The 20,556-nt window shown below is 38.3% G+C and overlaps 1 protein-coding gene across 4 annotated transcripts in view; it reads left to right on the top strand.

Annotated features, from left to right (window-relative positions):
* The window catches only part of POC1B (POC1 centriolar protein B), a 207,354-nt gene that overhangs the window by 98,328 nt on the left and 88,470 nt on the right, over window positions 1–20,556 (top strand). The window contains exons 9-10 of one of the 4 annotated variants that reach the window (XM_082665741.1): window positions 3,557–3,775; window positions 7,126–8,557. The exons of 2 other annotated variants lie outside the window; for them this stretch is intronic. In XM_082665741.1, coding sequence (XP_082521867.1) covers window positions 3,557–3,775; window positions 7,126–7,230 — 324 coding nt within the window. In that variant the 3' untranslated portion in view covers window positions 7,231–8,557. Of the gene's footprint in view, window positions 1–3,556; window positions 3,776–7,125; window positions 8,558–20,556 lie in introns of those variants that run through there. One more of the 4 variants, XM_082665740.1, reaches the window with a different exon arrangement.

The following is a 20,556-nucleotide window of genomic DNA, read 5'->3' as shown; positions in this document are numbered from 1 at the left end:
AAGAACCAGCTTTTAGTTTCATTGATCTTTTCTATTGTTTTCTTTGTCTCTATTTTTTTATTTCTCCTCTGATCTTTATTTCTTTCCTTGTACTAACTTTGGGTTTTGTCTGTTGTTCTTTCTCTAGTTGCTTTAGGTGTAAGGTTAGGTTTATTTGAGATTTTTCTTGTTTCCTGAGGTAAGACTGTATCACTGTAAATTTCTCTGCTTTTGCTGCATCCCACAGGTTTTGGAACATCGTGCTTTCATTTTCATTTGTCTTTAGGTATTTATTGATTTCCTCAGTGATCCATTGGTTGTTTAGTAGCATATTGTTTAGCCTCCACGTGTTTGTGTTTTTTAGTTTTTTTCCTTGTAGTTGATTTCTAATCTCATAGCGTTGTGGTCAAAAAAGATCCTTGATATGACTTCCATTTTCTTAAATATACCAAGGTTTGCTTTGTGGCCCAGCATGTAATCTATCCTGGAGAATGTTCCATGTGCACTTGAGAAGAATGTCTATTCTGCTGCTTTTGAATGGAAGGCACTATAAATATCAATTAAGTCTATCTGGTCTAACATGTCATTTAAGGCCTGTGTTTCCCTATTGATCTTCTGTCTGGATCTGTCCATTGATGTAAGTGGGGTGTTAAAGACCCCCCCCCAATTATTGTGTTACTGTCAGTTTCTCTCTTTATGGCTGTTAGTGTTTGCCTTATATATTGAGATGCTCCTATGTTGGGTGTATATATATTTCAATTGTTATACCTTCTGCTCAAATTGATCCCTTGATCATCATGTACTGCCCTTGTCTCTTGTAACAGTCTTTATTTCAAAGTCTGTTTCTTCTGATATGAGTATTGCTACTCCAGCTTTCTTTTGATTTCCATTTGCGTGGAATACCTTTTTCCATTTCCTCACTTTCAGTCTGTATGTGTCCCTAGATCTGAAGTGGGTCTCTTGTAGACAGCATATATATGGGTCTCGTTTTTGTATCTGTTCAGCCAGTCTATGTCTTTTGGTTTGAACCTTAAATTCGTTTATGTTTAAGGTAATTATATGTATGTTTTTATTGCCATTTTGTTAATTGTTTTGGATTTGGTTTTCTAGGTCTTTTTTCTTCCCTTCCTCTTCTCTTCTTGTGATTTGATGACTAACTTTAGTATTGTGTTGGGATTGCTTTTTCTTTTGTGTGGTGTATCTACTGTAGATTTTCAGTTTGCAGTTACCGTGAGGTTTTGATATAGGTGTGTGTGTGTGTGTGTGTGTGTGTATATGTATATATCACACACAAGATTGTTTCAAGTTGCTGGTCTCTTGATTTCAAATGCATTTACAATATATCCTGCATTTGTACTCTCCTCGTGATTGCTGGTTTTGATATCATATTTGTATGTGGATGACTTCTTACCTTTACATTTGCCTTTATCAGTGAGCTTTCCCATTCGTAATTTTCTCATTTCTAGTTGTGGCCTTTTCTTTTCTGCCTAGAGAAGTTCCTTTAGCATGTGTCATAAAGCTGGTTTGGTGGTGCTGAATTCTCTTAGCTTTTGCTTGTCTGTAAAGCTTTTGATTTCTCCCTCAAATCTGAACCAGAGCCTTGCTGGGTAGAGTATTCTTGGTTGTAGGTTTTTCCCTTTCATCACTTTAAATATATCATGCCACTCCCTTCTGGCCTGCAGAGTTTCTGCTGAAAAGTCAGCTGATAACCTTATGGGGATTCCCTTGTATGTTACATGTTGCTTTTCCCTTGTTGCTTTTAGTATTTTCTCCTTGCCTTGAATTTTTGTCAATTTGATTAATGTGTGTCTTGCTGTGTTCTTCCTTGGGTTTATCCTGTACGGGACTCTCTGTGCTTCCTGGACTTGGGTGACTGTTTCCTTTCCCCTGTTAACGTAAGTTTTTGGCTATTACCTCTTCAAATATTTTCTCAGGCCCTTTCTCTCTCTCTTCTCCTTCTGGGACCCCTATAATGTGAAGGTTGGTGTGTTTAATGTTGTTCCAGACGTCTCTGAGAGTGTCCTTATTCCTATTCATTCTTTTTTCTTTAATATGTTCCATGACAGTGATCTCCAGCAATATCTTCCAGCTCACTTGTTCTTCTGCCTCATTTATTCTGTTAATTGATTCCTTCTAGAGTATTTTTCATTTCAGTTATTGTATTGTTCACCTCTTTGATTTTTAAATCTTCTATAGCTCTTTTTTGAAGATTGTCTATCTCCACTTCACTTAGTTGTTCTTCTGGGGTTTTACCCTGTTCCTTTGTCTGGAACATATTGCCCTGCCATTTCGTTTTATCTAACTCCTGTGTTTGCAGTCTCTGTTTCTGAGGCTGCAGGTTTGCAGTTCCTCTACCTTCTGGTGTCTGCACCCTGGTGGGTGAGGTTGGTCCAGGGGGCTGTGCAGGTTTCCTGGTGGGAGGGACTGGTGCCTGCCCACTGATGGGTGGAACTGCATCTTTTCCCACTGGTGGGCAAGGCCATGTCAAGGGGTGTGTTTAGAGATGGCTGTGGGCTCAGGATGACTTTAGGCAGCCTGTCTGCTGATGGGTGGTGGTGTGTTCCCACCCTGTTGGTTGTTTGGCCTGTGGCATCCTAGCACTGGAGCCTGCAGGTTGTTGGGTGGGGCCAGGTCTCAGTGCCAAAATGGCGATCTCCAGGAGAGCTCACGCAGATGAATATTCCCCGGGGCCTCCACCACTGTCATCCTTGTCCCCACAGTGAGCCAAAGTCAACCCCCGCCTCCCCAGGAGACCCTCCAAGACCCGCAGGTAGGTCTGGCCCAGGCTCCTGTGGAGTCACTGCTTTGCCCTGTATCTCAGTGCACATGAAACCTTGTGTGGGCCCTCCAGGAGTGGAGTCTCTGTTTCCCCCAGTCCTGTGGAGCTCCTGCACTCTAGCCCTGCTGGCCTTCAAAGCCAAATGCTCTGGGGGCTCCTCTTCCTCCTGATGCCAGTCCCCCTGGCTGGGGCTCAGAATTCTCACTCCTGTGGGAAAACCTCTGTGATATAATTATTTTCCAGTTTGTGGGTCACCCACCTGGTGGTTATGGGATTTGATTATACTGTGAATGCACCCCTCCTACTGTCTTGTGTGGCTTCTTCTTTGTCTTTGGATGTAGAGTATCTTTTTGGTAGGTTCTCATCTTTTTTCGATTGTTGTTCAGCAGTTAGCTGTGATTTTGGTGTTTTCATGAGGGGAGGTAAGCTGAAGTCCTTCTACTCTGCCATCTTGTCTCCTCCGCATAGAAATCAAATAATACTCACCTTAATGGATGTGACTTTTTAAAAATCAAGAATTAGCATGTAACCACCTTTTTAATGGTAGAACACCTGATCTTTCAGACAGATACATACAATTTTATTGAAAAACAAAATCAAGGAGAATCGTGAATTTTGTCCATCCTTTTTTAGCCTTTTTTTCCTTCTTATAATTGTAATTTCCATAATTTGCTGTAGTTGAAGATGAACAATTAAATGAAACCTGGGCTTTTAAAAGAGGAATGTTGAAAACGTTAATATATATCATTTTAAAGTTTGGAAAATATAACTCTTCCTATCTTTTCTATGGTGTCAAAGACAACGGAGACCACTGTTCATACTCTACCAGACAAGGGTGAAGAGATCTGCGGATATTTCTTGAACCCTTCTTTAATGTCATCAGAATGTTCACCTACAACCTTGAAAAAGAAAACAGAAGAAATGAGTGACCTCCCTTCTGAGAATCAGCGAAGCATACCACTCGCTGTGACCGACGCCTTAGAGCATATCATGGAACAGCTCAATGTTTTGACACAGGTGGGTTGGCGCACTTTTCACTTGGTTGTAAGAAGTTTTTCTTTCTTAGCAAGGCAAGCTCAAAGGTGGTAGTTAATATAGCAGTGCCTGCTGTGCTGAGCCGCTCTAAACCTTATGGAGGCAAAGTCAGAGCCCATGCACACATATACACGTATGCATGTGTGCACACACACACACACTGTACTCTAGCATCTGAGGCCCACAAACGAATAGAGGAGACCATGTACTTCATGCTACAAATGTATTACTTGATTTTGGACAGTAATGTTTTGCCGTAAGAATTTTTGATGCCATGTATTCAGATTTGGACATTATCAAAAATATTTAGGGCAATAAGAAAAATGTATTGGGATTAATCATTTCGGTTAGAATGAAATTTTGGCATTGCTTTAGTTTTTCACTCTGAAGAAGTTCTCTCTGTCCAATGTTTAACTTCCCTCATTCCAAAGCTCCTTACATGATGCTCTGTTCTTCTGGAGGTGAGGTTTCCACATTCCCCTTTTAGAATATTACGCAGTCCTTTGATGCCAATATACTTTTGCAAGAAGGGATACCATGGATCTTAATATATCGAAGGTCTTCCAACTCTTGGTCAGGAAATACAGATGTCATTTAATGGAAGCGGTGTATTAAGATGGATACATCAGAGGTTGCCCTTCCAGTTCTGCTCAGTGTTTCCTTTGAAGAATTCTTATTGTTCCTCTTTGCCCTGGATCCTCATTCTGTTTATCAGACACTGTCCTAAATTATACAGAAAGAGGCTATAATGTGAACTAGAGAAGACGTCAGTTACTTTTGCAGAATAAATATTTCAAGTTGAAATTGCTCATGCATAGAAATCATCTAATTCTTATTCTCAACACTGGCTGTACATTCTAATCGCCAGGGCAGTTAGTTAAGAATCATCCAGACGTCCAGGTCTCATCTCCAGAGAATTCAAGGCCCTGGCATCGGACTTTTAAGGTTCCATTTTGGGTTAAGAGCCAGTAATTAAAAATTTTACCCTTTAGATAACATCTCAGGGCCTTGGAGTTAAGGGATGTGGATGGGGGTCATGACAAATTGTGAGAACGAGCCTTGTGAGACCTTGGAGTCGTAAGATCTGTTCAATGAAAATAATAGGAAAATCATCAATTTTTGCTTTGCAGTATTGTGCTAGAGGTGACTGTGTTTATCGGACTTTCCTTTCCTTTAAAAGGCAGTTTTTCTCTCAGCTTCATGCCAGCTTTAGTTTTGGTTGGCCTGTTTCCCAGGGCCCTGGCTTCCTCACCTGCACTGTCACATTGGGTGGCAAGTCCTCTTTAGGCTCTTTCCGTCTTCTACTCTGTCAGCTTCGTGACTCATTTTGCCTTCTTTTTTCCTGATTTAAGGTTAAAATGGATCCCTTTAAACTTTATTGAAAGTCTGTAATTTTTTACTTTTAATTTTTAAGGACTGACTTTCCTTCAAATATGAAAAGTTAAAAGCAGGCACAGCACACTTGCAAAATGGGAACAATGTGAATCTGTGGGCAAATAACAAGTAAAATAAACACATTCAGATTCACTTTAATTACAGATGACTGAACATCTCCTAACCCAGTGGCACTGCTTGTAATTCAGTACAGATTGTAGTATCACTTTCTCATTATAACTTTTAAGATGGTTGGTAGGTGAGGAGTTAACCAGGGTTAAAGGTGTTGATGATACACATATCAAAAGCTTTTGCATCTTACATTGTGATAAGTATCAGGCAAAATGCTTGGCACACAGTAGGCACTCAAGAAATAGTAGAAAGTATTATCAGCATTGCCGTTAATTTCAATGAATCATCTATAGTATGGAATATGAGAGCAAAAAGTATTAGTTTTTTTTTTTAAAACTGATTGCCTTCGGAGGCTGGTAGGGAATCAGTTGTAACCAAGCATTTATTATGCTGCTTTTCCTACGTGAACTGTACTACCAGGTAACCAAATAATATATGAGAGAAGTGTCTTGTATAAATTATCCCAACTAATACATTTTTTAAATGATGGAATTAGAATATCACTGGCAATCTCTAAGAATCGATAGATCTAGACATTAAGTAGCTACTGACAACACAGAAAAAGAAGCAAATGTTATTATTGTGCCCTCCAAAGAAAGAATAGTCTTACCAAGGGATCTAACCCGAGTCTTACCAAGCCTTTGAATCCAGCTTCCAATTTAAATAAAATACAGAGGGTAGAAGAACAGATTAAACTGTACCCAGAGGACGCAGTCCCTAAAATCCAGACTGGTAGAGGCGCTGCAGGTCAAATGGCCTGAACCTGTCCAAAGACAAATTATAAAGAAAATAAATGGAGAGAGTAGGGATCTGTAGATTAAAAGACTTTAAATGACATCAAATCTTGAAAATGGGTAAGATATAGTTATAGTGTCTAGGGATGTACACTTGAAAGATAAAACCATAAAGACCTGCAGAAGAGTGATTATTATAATGGTCAGCATAGGGGCTGTTATGGGGGAAGGTGCACGCGAGGCACTCGGGGGTGGCTGGCAGAGTTCTAGTTCTTGACCTGGGTGTTGGTCATAAGGGTGCTTTTCTCGTGAGAGTTCATTAAGTGCCACATGTTTTTTGTGCAACTTCCTGAATCTATTTTATCGTATAGTTTTATTTAAAAGATAAAAGACTGAAGATGAAGTAGTCTATCACAATTAGATTTAAAAGTAGTCACACGCGTGTGTGTAGTTATATACTCACGAGCTGAAGGAGTTAGAATAAGATTCACGAAGTCCTGTGTGGCAGGCACCAGCTTAAGCATTTTACGTGCCGTATTTCATTTAGTCAGTCTTCATAACAACCCTAGGAGTTGCTGTCATCTTCTGGGTGCAGAAAGGGGTAGCAGTCATTATATTTTCAAAGTAAGCTAGGTATCCAGCCGTCTAGGGTAATATAGGTATGGTCCATCATGGATTGATTGTGACAGAAGGACCAGTGATGCCATTTAAGTAGCGGTGGGGTTATGTGGCATTCCATCCCCACCTCCCACATTCCATGTCACCTGTGACACTACCTACCATGCCTCCTGTGGCCTGTTCTCTGGCAGCGATGCTTTAGAAGATCAGACTTCAGAATTGCCTACAGAGGCTTGATCATTTACTCCGTTTTCCTCAAATGGTTCCTTTTTTTTCTTTTCCTCAAACTGCTTGACAGTGCTTTGCCTTGTGTTAGGGCACAGAAGTGGGGCAAGTTCTAGGGTTCATTTCTGAGCCAACCTCCTGGCAAAAGGGTGGCATTCCAGTTCTGAAAAAGATCAATGCTGAGATTATCATCATCATCCTCACCACCAGGTCACCAGGCATTGATTATTTTGTCCCCCTTTTTTGCAGACTGTTTCAATCCTGGAGCAGCGACTGACTTTGACAGAGGATAAGCTGAAAGACTGCCTTGAAAATCAGCAAAGGCTTTTCAATGCTATCCAACAGAAAAGTTGAATAGAAAGATATGAGCAGAGGCACGAGAAATGAACACATGTACACGTACTCAGGAAGGTAGTACAAGATGCTTTATGCAACACAACCATGTGCTAATTATCATGGCATTTCTTAAAAGGGTGAACAAAAGGCAGAAAAGGCATAATTAAGGACTAATTTAAACACACAAATCAATGCCGAGGACTAATTCAAATCATTACCATTTATGATTGCAGTAATAAAGTGATACACGTTCAAGTGGCTCTGTATTTTCCCCCATATTATTTTAAATGTCAGTTTTCATTAATAGTCCAAATCCTGCCAGTAAAGTAGTCAAATCTCTGTATTTCACTGTTATTCCAAATTGACCATGTTCAGGCAATTCCTTAAACACCTGGTGTACTTCTTTAGTGTAAACAGTACCCTTGGGGTGAAATAATTCACTTACCTCTAAAACAGCATTTTGTATGCAGAGAATGAATTAATGATCTGATTTGTATTTCTTTCTGTTAAAAAAAAAATTCTTTACCTATGCCTTGAAAAGATGATCTCATACAACTCCCAAACCGCAGAATTTCCACAGCAAGAATACACTTATTTTAATTAGCAACAGCACATACAGGACATACGGCAGGGGGTTTCGATTTAATTTATGGTATACATTGTTTATTCTTTGACCAACCTAAAAGAAGAGTTAGAAGTATGTAAAGTGTACAAATCTGCTTCCGTAGATGAATGCACTGAATGATTTGGGTTGTATCCAAACCTGTGATCTCAGTTTACGAAGATTAAGTTAGTGCAGAATCCTCAAAACCCAGAACGATGCAACAGCAATGTTTAAAAATATTCACACATGTATGTTCACATTCTTCAGAAATGTTTAGGGTGATTTTTTAGCTGAATAAAGAACATTTGCATCATCTTCCTATTTTCCTTTTAATGAATTGTGATTTGAAACAAAATGAAAATGAGCCAGGCATTCTAAAGGATCTTGGTTTTAAATTAAGAATTTTATCTTAAACAAAATAAGAGATTAAATTGAAAAAAACTGAATTTAGTTTGCATTTCTGTTAACCTATATCTAGAACAGAAGGTAGGAGAAGGCAGTCCACATTTATGATGCCTGTAGGCATATCATGGGGAAAATACTGTCTATGCTTTGGAAAAGAAAAAAGTCCTATTTATCTAGGAGTCTATATTTAGAAATTTCTCAAAGCAATTTTGATTGTATTTATGAGGTGATTTTGTTTTATCATCTCGTGTGTTTTAAGTGACTTTTTAGATAATACTAAGTGTGAACTTCTAGACAGATTCAAGAGTTTATAAGACTAAGTGGCACTGTATTTTTATAACCTCATTGAGAAGACTAAGAAATGAAATGTCATACCAATTTTTATCTACTTTTTTAATGCTTCAAACAATAAAGACATTTTACCTTTAAAAAAGTTGTTTCTTTTTAAATGATTAAAATCTAGAAATGCTAAACTTCTTATCTAGCTCACTCAACTTTAACCTTCATAACAATCTCCTGGAGAAGTTGTCAAAACAGTTCCGGCCCTTTGCCCCGGGTTTATGATTCACTAGGTCTGGTCTGGTGAGGCCCAATAATCTGCATCTCTAGCAAGCTGACAGGAGATTTAATGCTGTTGGCCTCAGGCCCACACTTTAGAAACCACTGACCAGCTATAGCCACTTCCTGCAACATGGTATTGCCACACCTTTTACAGTCATAGAACTTTATAAGTGATATAAAAACAGTGATGATGTAAGTTTAAAAGCCTTGACACTTTTTCAGGAGGGTTATTTTATAAGCCCCCCAACACCTCTTTTATGCTTTTGAGGCTTCTTTTCGTCAGATGCCAGCCTCTCATCTGTCCTAGCTGCATGTTCACTGCATGATCAACATGTCCACTTGGACAACATGGCAGGCAGCCTCTGAATATGTCCACAGCCAAACTCTGCTGCGCCTCACCCCCACCCACAGCCAGCTCCTCCCCTCGTCTTCCCATCTCCATAAATGGCAACTCTCCTTCAAGGCGCTCAGGCTGAAGACCTCAGAGTTATCCTTAAATCCTTGGTCTCACTCTCCACTCCCATTCCTTCAGCAAATCTCATGAGAACATATGAAACACCTGATCATTTCTCACACCTCCATCAGCCACCAAAACCCAGGCCACCATCATCTCTTACCTGGATGTCTGCAGTGCCTCTTAACTGTCTCCCACTGTCACCCTTGCACAGCAGACCACAGTGGTTCTTGAAAAGCCTGAGTTCATACCATACGACCCAGCAATCCCACTACTGGGCATATACCCTGAGAAAACCGTAATTCAAAAAGAGTCACATACCACAATTTTCACTGCAGCTCTATTTACAATAGCCAGGACATGGAAGCAACCTAAGTGTCCATCGACAGATGAATGGATACAGAAGATGTGGCACATACATACAATGGAATATTACTCAGCCATAAAAAGAAACGAAATTGAGTTATTTGTAGTGAGGTGGGTGGACCTAAAGTCTGTCATACAGAGTGAAGTAAGTCAGAAAGAGAAAAACAAATACCGTATGCTAACACATATATACGGAATCTAAAAAAAAAAAAAAAATGGTTCTGAAGAACCTAGAGGCAGGACAGTAATAAAGACACAGATGTAGAGAATGGACTTGAGGACATGGGGAGGGGGAAGGGTAAGCTGTGACAAAGTGAGAGAGTGGCGTGGACATATATACACTACCAAACGTAAAATAGATAGCTAGTGGGAAGCAGCCGCATGGCACAGGGAGATCAGCTCGGTGCTTTGTGACCACCTAGAGGGGTGGGATAGGGAGGGTGGGAGGGAGGGAGACGCAAGAGGGAGGAGATACGGGGATATATGTATATGTATAGCTGACTCACTTTGTTATAAAGCAGAAACTAACACACCATTGTAAAGCAATTATACTCCAATAAAGGTGTTAAAAAAAAAAGAAAAGCCCGAGTTCAAACATGTGGCTCTTCAGCTCCAAACCCTTCAGGACTTCCCATCTTAGAGTAAAAGCCCAAGACTTGACAGTAGTGATGTGCTCCTAACCTCTTCACCTTAGACCTCCCCTCCCCCTAGGGGGTCACCCTTACTCACTGCCCTCTGGCAGCAGTGGCCTCTCTGCTTCCCTTCGTAGACGCAAAATGGTTCCCACCTAAGGGCATCTGTACTTGAGGGCATTTGTACTTGCCATTTCCTCTGCCTGGAGCTCTGTCCCCAGGTATCCCTCGTAACATTCCAGCCCTGCTCACATTCTGCCTCTTCAGAGGTGCTCTTCCTAACCAGCCTATATGGAATAGTAACCCTCCATTCACTCCCTCTGGTATATAGCTCTGGTACAACACAGGTTGCAACACACTTACAGTCCTGCCTCTTCCACTGTGAACCGACCTTCTCAAAAACCAAGCACTGTCACCTTTATATTCCCCATCTACCACAGTACCTCGTTCATAGGCTGAGCTCAACAGATAGGTGTCCAAAAAAAATGCTCAACCTAAAAGTTGAGCATTATGTTTTATCCAGTGGGCTTACTGAGCACTTAAGCCCAAGATACAGCTTCTCAGATAGCTCTGAGGGATTATTTACAAAGAGGTTAAGACAGGAGCCAGGATATAAAGGAGTTTTGCAAACAAAACAATAAAAACAAACAAGAACAGGTAGTCAGAACATCAAAAGATTACTGCTAGAGAAAAACCAGACATCTCAAGTTAATGAATTTTAGCACTTTTCCATGTATGGGAAGATGCAAGAGTCGGGGCTTATTGAAATTATTCCTTTGATATGCACCTTAACTATCTAGGGCCAGTATCCTGTTTTTCTCCATCCTGAATTCCCCTCAGGGTGCACAGTTGGTGGCTGCAGTGGCTGCAGCATCCTTTGTTTACTGAAATGCTGGTAACATTCTATGTCCACAACGTTTCCTCTTGGTCATAAATTCAACCACCGTTTGGGAGGCATTTAATGACCAATTTTGTCCCACAGTGCTAGGAAGGCTCATTCCTAGATCAGGCGAAGATTGTGTGATAGGCTATTCAATCCGCTCATTTTTTGGATTAGGGCTATTGATCTTCTAAAATTCTCTGGATCAGCTGTCTTACTAGACTATTATGATCCAGGTAATGTTTTCCTTTGTTGCTTCTTCCCGTATCTAGAGTTGCATGCACTATTACAATTATTCTATGTAGAGTTATATATGATCAACTACCTCAAGACTTTTAGCCATCATTAATTTTGTCAGAGGCCTGGTTATACATTGGGTAGTGCAAGAGATAACAATCCTATAAAATAGACAGAATAAGTAATATAGCTAGTAACATTAATAAGGTCATAGTACAGCAGAGAGAGACACAAGGTATAAATAATTTGAAAACAACAAGAGAGCAAATTAAAACAATGATTAGCATAACTAGTTATAATCTGGTTGCAATAAGCCATCAAGTCCACAGGGGAGCCACCTGGAGAAGCCAAATTCTGGAAGAATCAGGTAGAGAGAAAAAGCTAAATGTTTCATAATCATTTACAAAAGTATACTTTATCAACTTGTTGCAGGTCACAGTTAGCATAAGAGGAAAGATTTTCTGGAAAAGATTAAAAGGCAGTATATTTCAGCAGAGAGTCATAAAACTGTCTTATGTATCAGTTCATTCAGTCCCATGTAACTAATTCCTGTTGATCTGGATGAAGTCATCAGGTTTTTTCATTAGAGTTTTAAACTTTCCTACCCAGTTCAGTTGTATGATATAAAAGTTATCAGAAACCTTAATTTATCAAAAAGTCCTTTTTATGAATCTTCCTGAAGATCCTCATATTTTATACAATCAGTAAAACAATGATTGTTTTTAAATGACAAAGATTTAAAATGGTATTGCTAAAGATCTAATTACAATGCAATTGACAAGAAACTTGGGATATTTTTGTGACATACAACATTTTGAGATAATAAATAGAATTATGACTGATAACATAACAGGACATATCAGATTTTTAGGAATTTCATATAAATTTTGGAATATCTATATTAATGACATTTACCCATACAATATAACCTAAGGTTTGTCTCCAATCATTTAACAATGCTTCAAGTAATTTAACACACCAAATAAGCTTAATTAGTTTAACATTTCTCTAAGGTGCCTCAGGGCTCCTCTGAGGCATCCCTGAGTTGGCTGGAGGTCAAAAGAACTTCAATTAAATTTGATATTTGAGAAGTCTGTCAAAAATATCAAAAAGGTTTCAAGACACTTGGTCAAATAGGATCATAGGTCACTGTGAAACAATACTTATTATTATTTTTTTAACAATACTTACTTAACGTAAGTGACAAAATATTTCAAAAGCAAATACAAATCACTTAAAGGTAAAGGAACACAAAAGCAGTATTCCAAGAAAAATTTGTTCTCTTAACAAAGAGAGGAACCAAATCCAGTCCTGCACCAGCCCACTTAACAAAATCCATTTACCTCATTAAATTTAATCTCAGCCTAACCATGCACAAAACGACTTTTCAGGGCTCCCTTTCCATAAACCTTTCATGACTTTCTGAATCCATATGCGTTTGTCCCGTATTTTTCCATCAAGAACAAGCTCTAGAACAAAAATCACTCTTTTCACTTAACAAAAGGTATTTCCATGCCTCATACCTTCTTTTACTGAAGACACACATCCTATTTTCCTTGCATACTGAAATGTTTCCCTCACTTTTAGTAGCTTTAACTACGTATTACCACTTTAACCCTTAAAAACCTTAATCTCTAGCAAAAACTGACAAGCAGCAAGTAATTGTGAACTCTGTCATACCAGCATTTCCTGATTGGAAAAATCCATAACCTCCAGAAACATACATCTTCTCATAGCATAATTTCCTTCCTCTTTCCCTCTTATAAGGATACAAAGGTAGGTAATTTTAGACCTGCTTAGCATTTAATGTTCCAGTATTTTATCTTATTTGAAATGACTTTGATATTCAATAATTTCCCATCATTTAACTTAGCAAAACTCAAGTTACCAGAAATCTGGAGAAACTATTTTAGACAGACATACCCCAAATATAATTCCTAAGGAGCTCACCTGAAAACTCCTCATTTACTTTTGTTTTACAAGTTATGAAAATATACCAAGTTAACTTTTTCTTCTTGCTGACAAACTCTCCAACAGAAATAACATGACCTTACTGACCTTCAGTTAACCTAGGTACAATAAAAGACCTAGGTACAATAAAAGACCTATATTGATAAACCAACAAGCCTAAGCTAGCTTTAATACCAGATATTAACTTAATATTGGATATTTCTTAGATCATGTGACCCTCAAATTCATTCTGACCAGTTTCTTTTATATTTAGAAATATTTTATTTGTAAGTGCTTACTTTCAAGTCAAACAAAGCTCTTCTATAAATTTAATTTTGATATTTTCTGGAGGTAGAGATATGTTATATGTATAATATACACAGACATAAAAAGACATAATTAGAAATCTCATAGCTTCACTTTAACACTTAGTTATGAATCAGGTGTTACAATATAAACTTAGATATAAACTTACAATATAAAATAAGTTTATAAACAATATAAACTTAGTTTATAAATAATAGTTGAAATAAGTTAAATTTATTTGCTCAGATGACTAGGGCTTTACTCTTTGTGGAAAAGACGTAAGATTTTTATTTGTCCTTGATAAACACTTAAGGAGGATATGATTTAGATTCTAGGTGAGGGAGCCTTTCCAGTTGTTCCAGTTTTAAAAGGCCACTTTTTCCCTTTTTCTCTCCTTGGCTTCAGGTTCTTTCTGATTGAACTGATAAGGCTCAGTCTCAGGTCATTGTGGGTTATATCTAAACTTCTGATTTGTAGAGATTTGCAAGACAAAGATAGCTGCTTTTAATTCTCCAAAGAACTGGTCTGCCTCCTAAATGATATTAAAAGATTGATTTGCCCAACTATATTTCCTTTCATTTGCTTTTTTCATATAAGTGAGAAGATTTCCAACTAAACTGAAATTCAAGAGTTCTATGTTCTAGAATTTTAGTTTGATTTATCAAGCCTTCAAAAGCTTGCACAAAGCATTCAACTAAGTCCCGCTTTCTGAGTGCACAGGCTAGACCCAGAGCAAAGTTTCTGTTGTGGTTTTTTTCTTTTATTAGCCCCTGAATATTACCTTGCAGATTTTACTTTATATTGTACAGTCTCAGGTAACCCCATTGGTTTCCTTAGTATGTTTAATTAATGTTTCCTGAGAGACAGATTCATATGCCCTGTCTTATAGTACCAAGCAGGGGAAGCATTCCCCAGTGAGATATACTGTTTATCCCACAATAAAATTAGGCAAAAGAGATGTAACCATCTTCAATAAAGCATATTTAAATATACCAATTTTTATAAACTTTCATCTCAATTATATCAACTCTTACACGTTTAGCTTTTAGTTTCAATTAGGACACAATAAAAAAGCCTTGCTGTTACAAGGAGTCCTAGAAGCTTTCCTTTCTTTTTATTCCTGACCATTTATCTGTTTTTGTATAAAAGGCTCTGGGGTCCCCAGTGAGGGGTTGAGCCAAGGGACTCAGGCCCGTTCATCAATATTTTAACTTGATTTTAACTAGGACTAACTGTTGCTGCAAGTAATTGTTCATCAAATATCTCAGAGTAATTTTCTTCCAACATTTTTAAGTATATGTATAAGCTGGGAGAAATACAGCAAACTCGTTTGGAGTTGCTTTAACGTTGGGAACCAAAAAGAGGGTCTCTTTGGGTCATCCAACCTTAGGTATTGTTGTATCAAATCTTTGTTTTAATACCACTGATGTCCATTTAATTTATCCCAATTCTTAATAACCATCTAAAGACTTCTTTATCCATTTGGGACAAGTACTTTTAAAATTTCCACCTCGTTGGGAGGAAGTCTCTAGACTTTCCTTCAGTTTTTTCTTATTCTCTGTTAATCAACCTGTTAATAATCCTACTGTTTTTATTAGCATCTGTGAGACTCATTGAGGGGAAGTGGAGACGACAAATAAGGCTTCCCAAACCGTTTTTCTGTTTGTTTGTTTTAAATTAAGGGAGTTCTTAGGTTAACCACTAAATATTTTTTCCACCTTCTAATTTGTTTTTCTATAGTTACCAATGAAACAGCTGTTAATAATGAGAACTCTCTAAAAATTTACCAATTTAGAAGTTTCTCTAATGTAAAGGATTCATCATTCAGCCATTAATGAGATCTCTTAATATCTACTCAAATCAATAAGATGCAAGAGGCATTCCCAGAAGAGACTGGGAAGGATGCTACCTATACAAGATTCAGAAAGTTTACTCCCAAGAAATGCTTCAAATAATTCTGAAAGCTCAGGGGGAAAAAAAAAGCCATGGCACAAGGATCCAGGATTCAAGAGGGATTTTACCTGCCACTCCAGATGTAGCAAAAAACAGTGAGCTCTGGGCTCAACAGGAGTTGGTTTCCTTATTTTAACAGCAAAACAAAACATGTTCGAGACAAAATGGTGGAGTAGAAGGACTTGAGCTCACCTCATCTCATGAAAATACCAATATCACAACTAACTTCTGAACAACCATCAATAAAAAAGAATGGAACCAACCAAAAAAGGTATTCTATATTCAAAGACAAGAAATCACAACAAGATGGTAGGAGGGGCACTTTCACAATATAATCAAATCCAATAACCAGCGAGTGGATAACCCACAAACTGGAAAACAATTATATCAGAGGTTTTCCCACAGGAGTGAGAATTCTGAGCCCCATGTCAGGCTCCCCAGTCTGAGGGTATGGCATCAGGAGGAGGAGTCCCCAGAGCATTTGGCTTTGAAGGCCAGCAGGGCTAGAGTGCAGGAGCTCCACAGGACTGGGGGAAACAGAGACTCCACTCCTGGAGGGTCCACACAAGGTTTCATGTGCACTGGGATGCAGGGCAAAGCAGTGACTCCACAGTAGCCTGGGCCAGACCTACCTGTGGGTCTTGGGAGGGACTCCTGGGGAGGCGGGGGTTGACTGTGGCTCACTGTGGGGACAAGGACGACGGTGGTGGAGGCCCAGGGGAATATTCATCAGCGTGAGCTCTCCTGGAGATCGCCATTTTGGCACTGAGACCTGGCCCCACCTAACAACCTGCAGGCTCCAGTGCTGGGATGCCTCAAACCAAACAACCAACAGGATGGGAACACACCACCACCCATCAGCAGACAGGCTGCCTAAAGTCATCCTGAGCCCACAGCCACCTCTAAACACACCCCTTGACATGGCCTTGCCCGAGGGAAAAGACCCAGCTTCACCCACCAGTGGGCAGGCACCAGTCCCTCCCACCAGGAAACCTGAACAAACCCCTGGACCAACCTCACCCACCAGGGTATGGACACCAGAAGCTAGAGTAACTACAAACCTGCAGCCTCAGAAACGGAGACTGCAAACACAGGAAGTTAGATAAAACGAAATGGCAGGGCAATATGTTCCAGACAAAGGAACAAGATAAAACCCCAGAAGAATGACCAAGTGAAGTGGAGATAGACAATCTGCCTGAAAAAGAATTAAGAGTAATGATAGTAAAGACGATCCAAGATCTCAGAAAAAGAATGGAGGCACAGACTGAGAAGATAAAAGAAATGTTTTAAAAAGAGCTAGAAGATTTGAAAATCAAACAAACAGAGGTGAACAATACAATAACTGAAATGAAAAATACTCTAGAAGGAATCAATTAGCAGAATAAATTAGGCAGAAGAACAAATGAGCTGGAAGACAGATTGGTGGAGATCGCTGTCACAGAACATATTTAAAAAAAAGAATGAATAGAAATAAGAACACTCTCAGAGACCTCTGGAACAACATTAAACACACCAACATTCACATTATAGGGGTTCCAGAAGGAGAAGAGAGAGAGAAAGGGCCTGAGAAAATATTTGAAGAGATAATGGCCAAAAACTTACCTAACATGGGAAAGGAAACAGTCACCCAAGTCCAGGAAGCACAGAGAGTCCCATACAGGATAAACCCAAGGAGGAACACAACAAGACACATTAATCAAATTGACACAAACTAAAGCAAGGAGAAAATGCTAAAAGCAACAAGGGAAAAGCAACATGTAACATACAAGGGAATCCCCATAAGGTTATCAGCTGATTTTTCAGCAGAAACTCTGCAGGCCAGAAAGGAGTGGCATGATATATTTAAAGTGATGAAAGGGAAAAACCTATAACCAAGAATACTCTACCCAGAAAGGCTCTCGTTCAGATTCGAGGGAGAAATCAAAAGCTTTACAGACAAGTAAAAGCTAAGAGAATTCAGCACCACCAAACCAGCTTTATGACACATGCTAAAGGAACTTCTCTAGGCAGAAAAGGCCACAACTAGAAATGAGAAAATTACGAATGGGAAAGCTCACTGATAAAGGCAAACGTAAAGGTAAGAAGTCATCCACATACAAATATGATATCAAAACCAGCAATCACGAGGAGAGTACAAATGCAGGATATATTGTAAATGCATTTGAAATCAAGAGACCAGCAACTTGAAACAATCTTGTATGTGAGATATATATATATATGGTTATATCAAAACCTCATGGTAACGGCAAACTGAAAATCTACAATAGATACACACACACACAAAAGAAAAAGCAATCCCAACACAACACTAAAGTTAGTCATCAAATCACAAGAGAAGAGAACAAAAGAGGAAGGGAAGAAAAAAGACCTAGAAAAACAAATCCAAAACAATTAACAAAATGGCAATAAGAACATACATATAGATAATTACCTTAAACATAAACGAATTTAATGTTCAAACCAAAAGACACAGACTGGCTGAACAGATACAAAAACAAGACCCGTATATATGCTGTCTACAAGAGACCCACTTCATATCTAGGGACATATACAGACTGAAAGTGAGGAAATGGAAAAAGGTATTCCATGCAAATGGAAATCAAAAGAAAGCTGGAGTAGCAATACTCATCTCAGAAGAAATAGACTTTGAAATAAAGACTGTTACACATGACAAAGGACACTACGTGCTGATCAAGGGATCAATCCAAGAAGAAGGTATAACAATTGAAATATATATGCATCCAACATAGGAGCATCTCAATATATAAGGCAAACACTAACAGCCATAAAAGGAGACACTGACAGTAACACAATAATGGGGGGGGGGTCTTTAACACCCCACTTACATCAATGGACAGATCATCCAGACAGAAAATAAGGAAACACAGGTCTTAAATGACACATTAGACCAGATGAAGTTAGTTGATATCTATAGTATATTCCATGCAAAAGCATTAGAATAGACATTCTTCTCAAGTGCATATGGAACATTCTCCAGGACAGATCACATGCTGGGCCACAAAGCAAAAATCAGTATATGTTAAGAAAATCGAAATCTTATCAAGCATCTTTTTCAACCACAACACTATAAGATTAGAAATTAACTACAAGGAAAAAAACTGTAAGTAACACAAACACTTGGAGCCTAAACAATATGTTACCTAACAACCAATGGATCAATGAAAAAATCAGAGGAAATAAAAAATTACCTAGAAACAAATGAAAACGAAAACTTGATGATCCAAAACCTGTTGGATGCAACAAAAGCAGTTCTAAGATGGAAGTTTACAAGATACAATCTTACCTCAGGAAACAAGAAAAATCTCAAATTAACAACCTAACCTTACACCTAAAGCAACTAGAGAAAGAACAACAAACAAAACCCAAAGTTAGTACAAAAAAAGAAATCATAAAGATCAGGGCAGAAATAAACGCAAAAGAGATGAAGAAAACAATGGAAAAGATCAATGAAACTAAAAGCTGGTTCTTTGAAAAGATAAACAAAATTGATAAACCTTTAGGCAGACTCATAAAGAAAGAAAAGTAGAGGGCTCAAATCAATAAAATTAGAAATGAAAAAGAAGCTAGAACTAACACCACAGAAATACAAAGGATCATAAGAAACTACTACAAACAATTATATACTAATAAAATGGACAACCTAGAGGAAATGGACAAATTCTTATAAAGTTACAATATTCCAAGACTGAACCAAGAATAAATAGAAAATATGAACAGACTGATCACAAGTACTGAAGTTGAAACTATGATTAAAAAACTTCCAACAAACAGAAGTCCAGAACCAGATGGCTTCACTGGTGAATTCTATCAAACATTAAGACAAGAGTTAACACCTATCCTTCTGAAATTATTCCAAAAAATTGCAGAGGTAGGAACACTCCCAAACTCATTCTATGAGGCCACCATCACCCTGATACCACAACCAGACAGAGATATCACAAAAAAAGAAAGTTACAGGCCAATTATCACTGATGAACATAAATGCAAAAGTCCTCAATAAAATACTAGCAAACCAAATTTAACAATACATTAAAAGGATCATACACCATGATCAAGTGGGATTTATCCTATGGATGGAAGTATTTTTCATTATCCACAAATCAATCAGTATCATACACCACATTAACAAGTTTAAGAATAATAACCATACGATCCTCTCAATAGATGCAGAAAAAGCTTTTGACAAAATTCAACACCCATTTATGATAAAAAACAATCCAGAAAGTGGGCATAGAGGGAACCTACCTCAACATAATAAAGGCCATATATGACAAACCCACAGCTAACATCATCCTCAATGGTGAAAAGCTGAAAGCATTTACTCTAAGATTAGGAACAAGACAAGGATGTCCACTCTGGCCACTTTTATTCAACATAGTCTCGGAAGACCTAGCCATGGCAATCAGAGAAGAAAAAGAAATAAAAGGAATCCAAATTGGAAAAGAACAAGTAAAACTGTTACTGTTTTCAGATGACATGATACTACACATAGAAAATCCTAAAGATGCTACCTGAAAATTTCTAGAGTTCATCAATGAATTTGGTAAAGTTGCAGGATACAAAATTAATACACAGAAATCTCTTGCATTCCTATACACTAACAACAAACGATCAGAAAGAGAAATTAAGGAAACAATCCCATTTACCATCACACTGAAAAGACTAAAATTCCTAGGAGTAAACCTACCTGAGGAAGGAAAAGACCTGTACTCTGAAAACTATAAGACACTGATGAAAGAAATCGAAGATGACACAAACAGAGGTAAAGATATACCATGTCCTTGGGTTGGAAGAAGCAATATTGTCAAAATGATTATACTACCTAAGGCAATCTACAGATTCAATACAATCCCTATGAAACTACCAATGGCATTTCTCATAGAACTAGAACAAAAAATTTTTAAATTTGTATGGAAACACAAAAGATCCCAAACAGCCAAAGCAATCTCAAGAAAGAAAAACAGAGCTGTAGGAA

The sequence above is a fragment of the Grampus griseus genome, assembly GCF_964374135.1.
Source record: "Grampus griseus genome assembly, chromosome: 11".
In the NCBI taxonomy this organism is placed as follows: Eukaryota; Metazoa; Chordata; class Mammalia; order Artiodactyla; family Delphinidae; genus Grampus; species Grampus griseus.
Note: the sequence above shows the minus strand (reverse complement) of the source record. Positions and strands in the feature narration are given on the sequence as shown.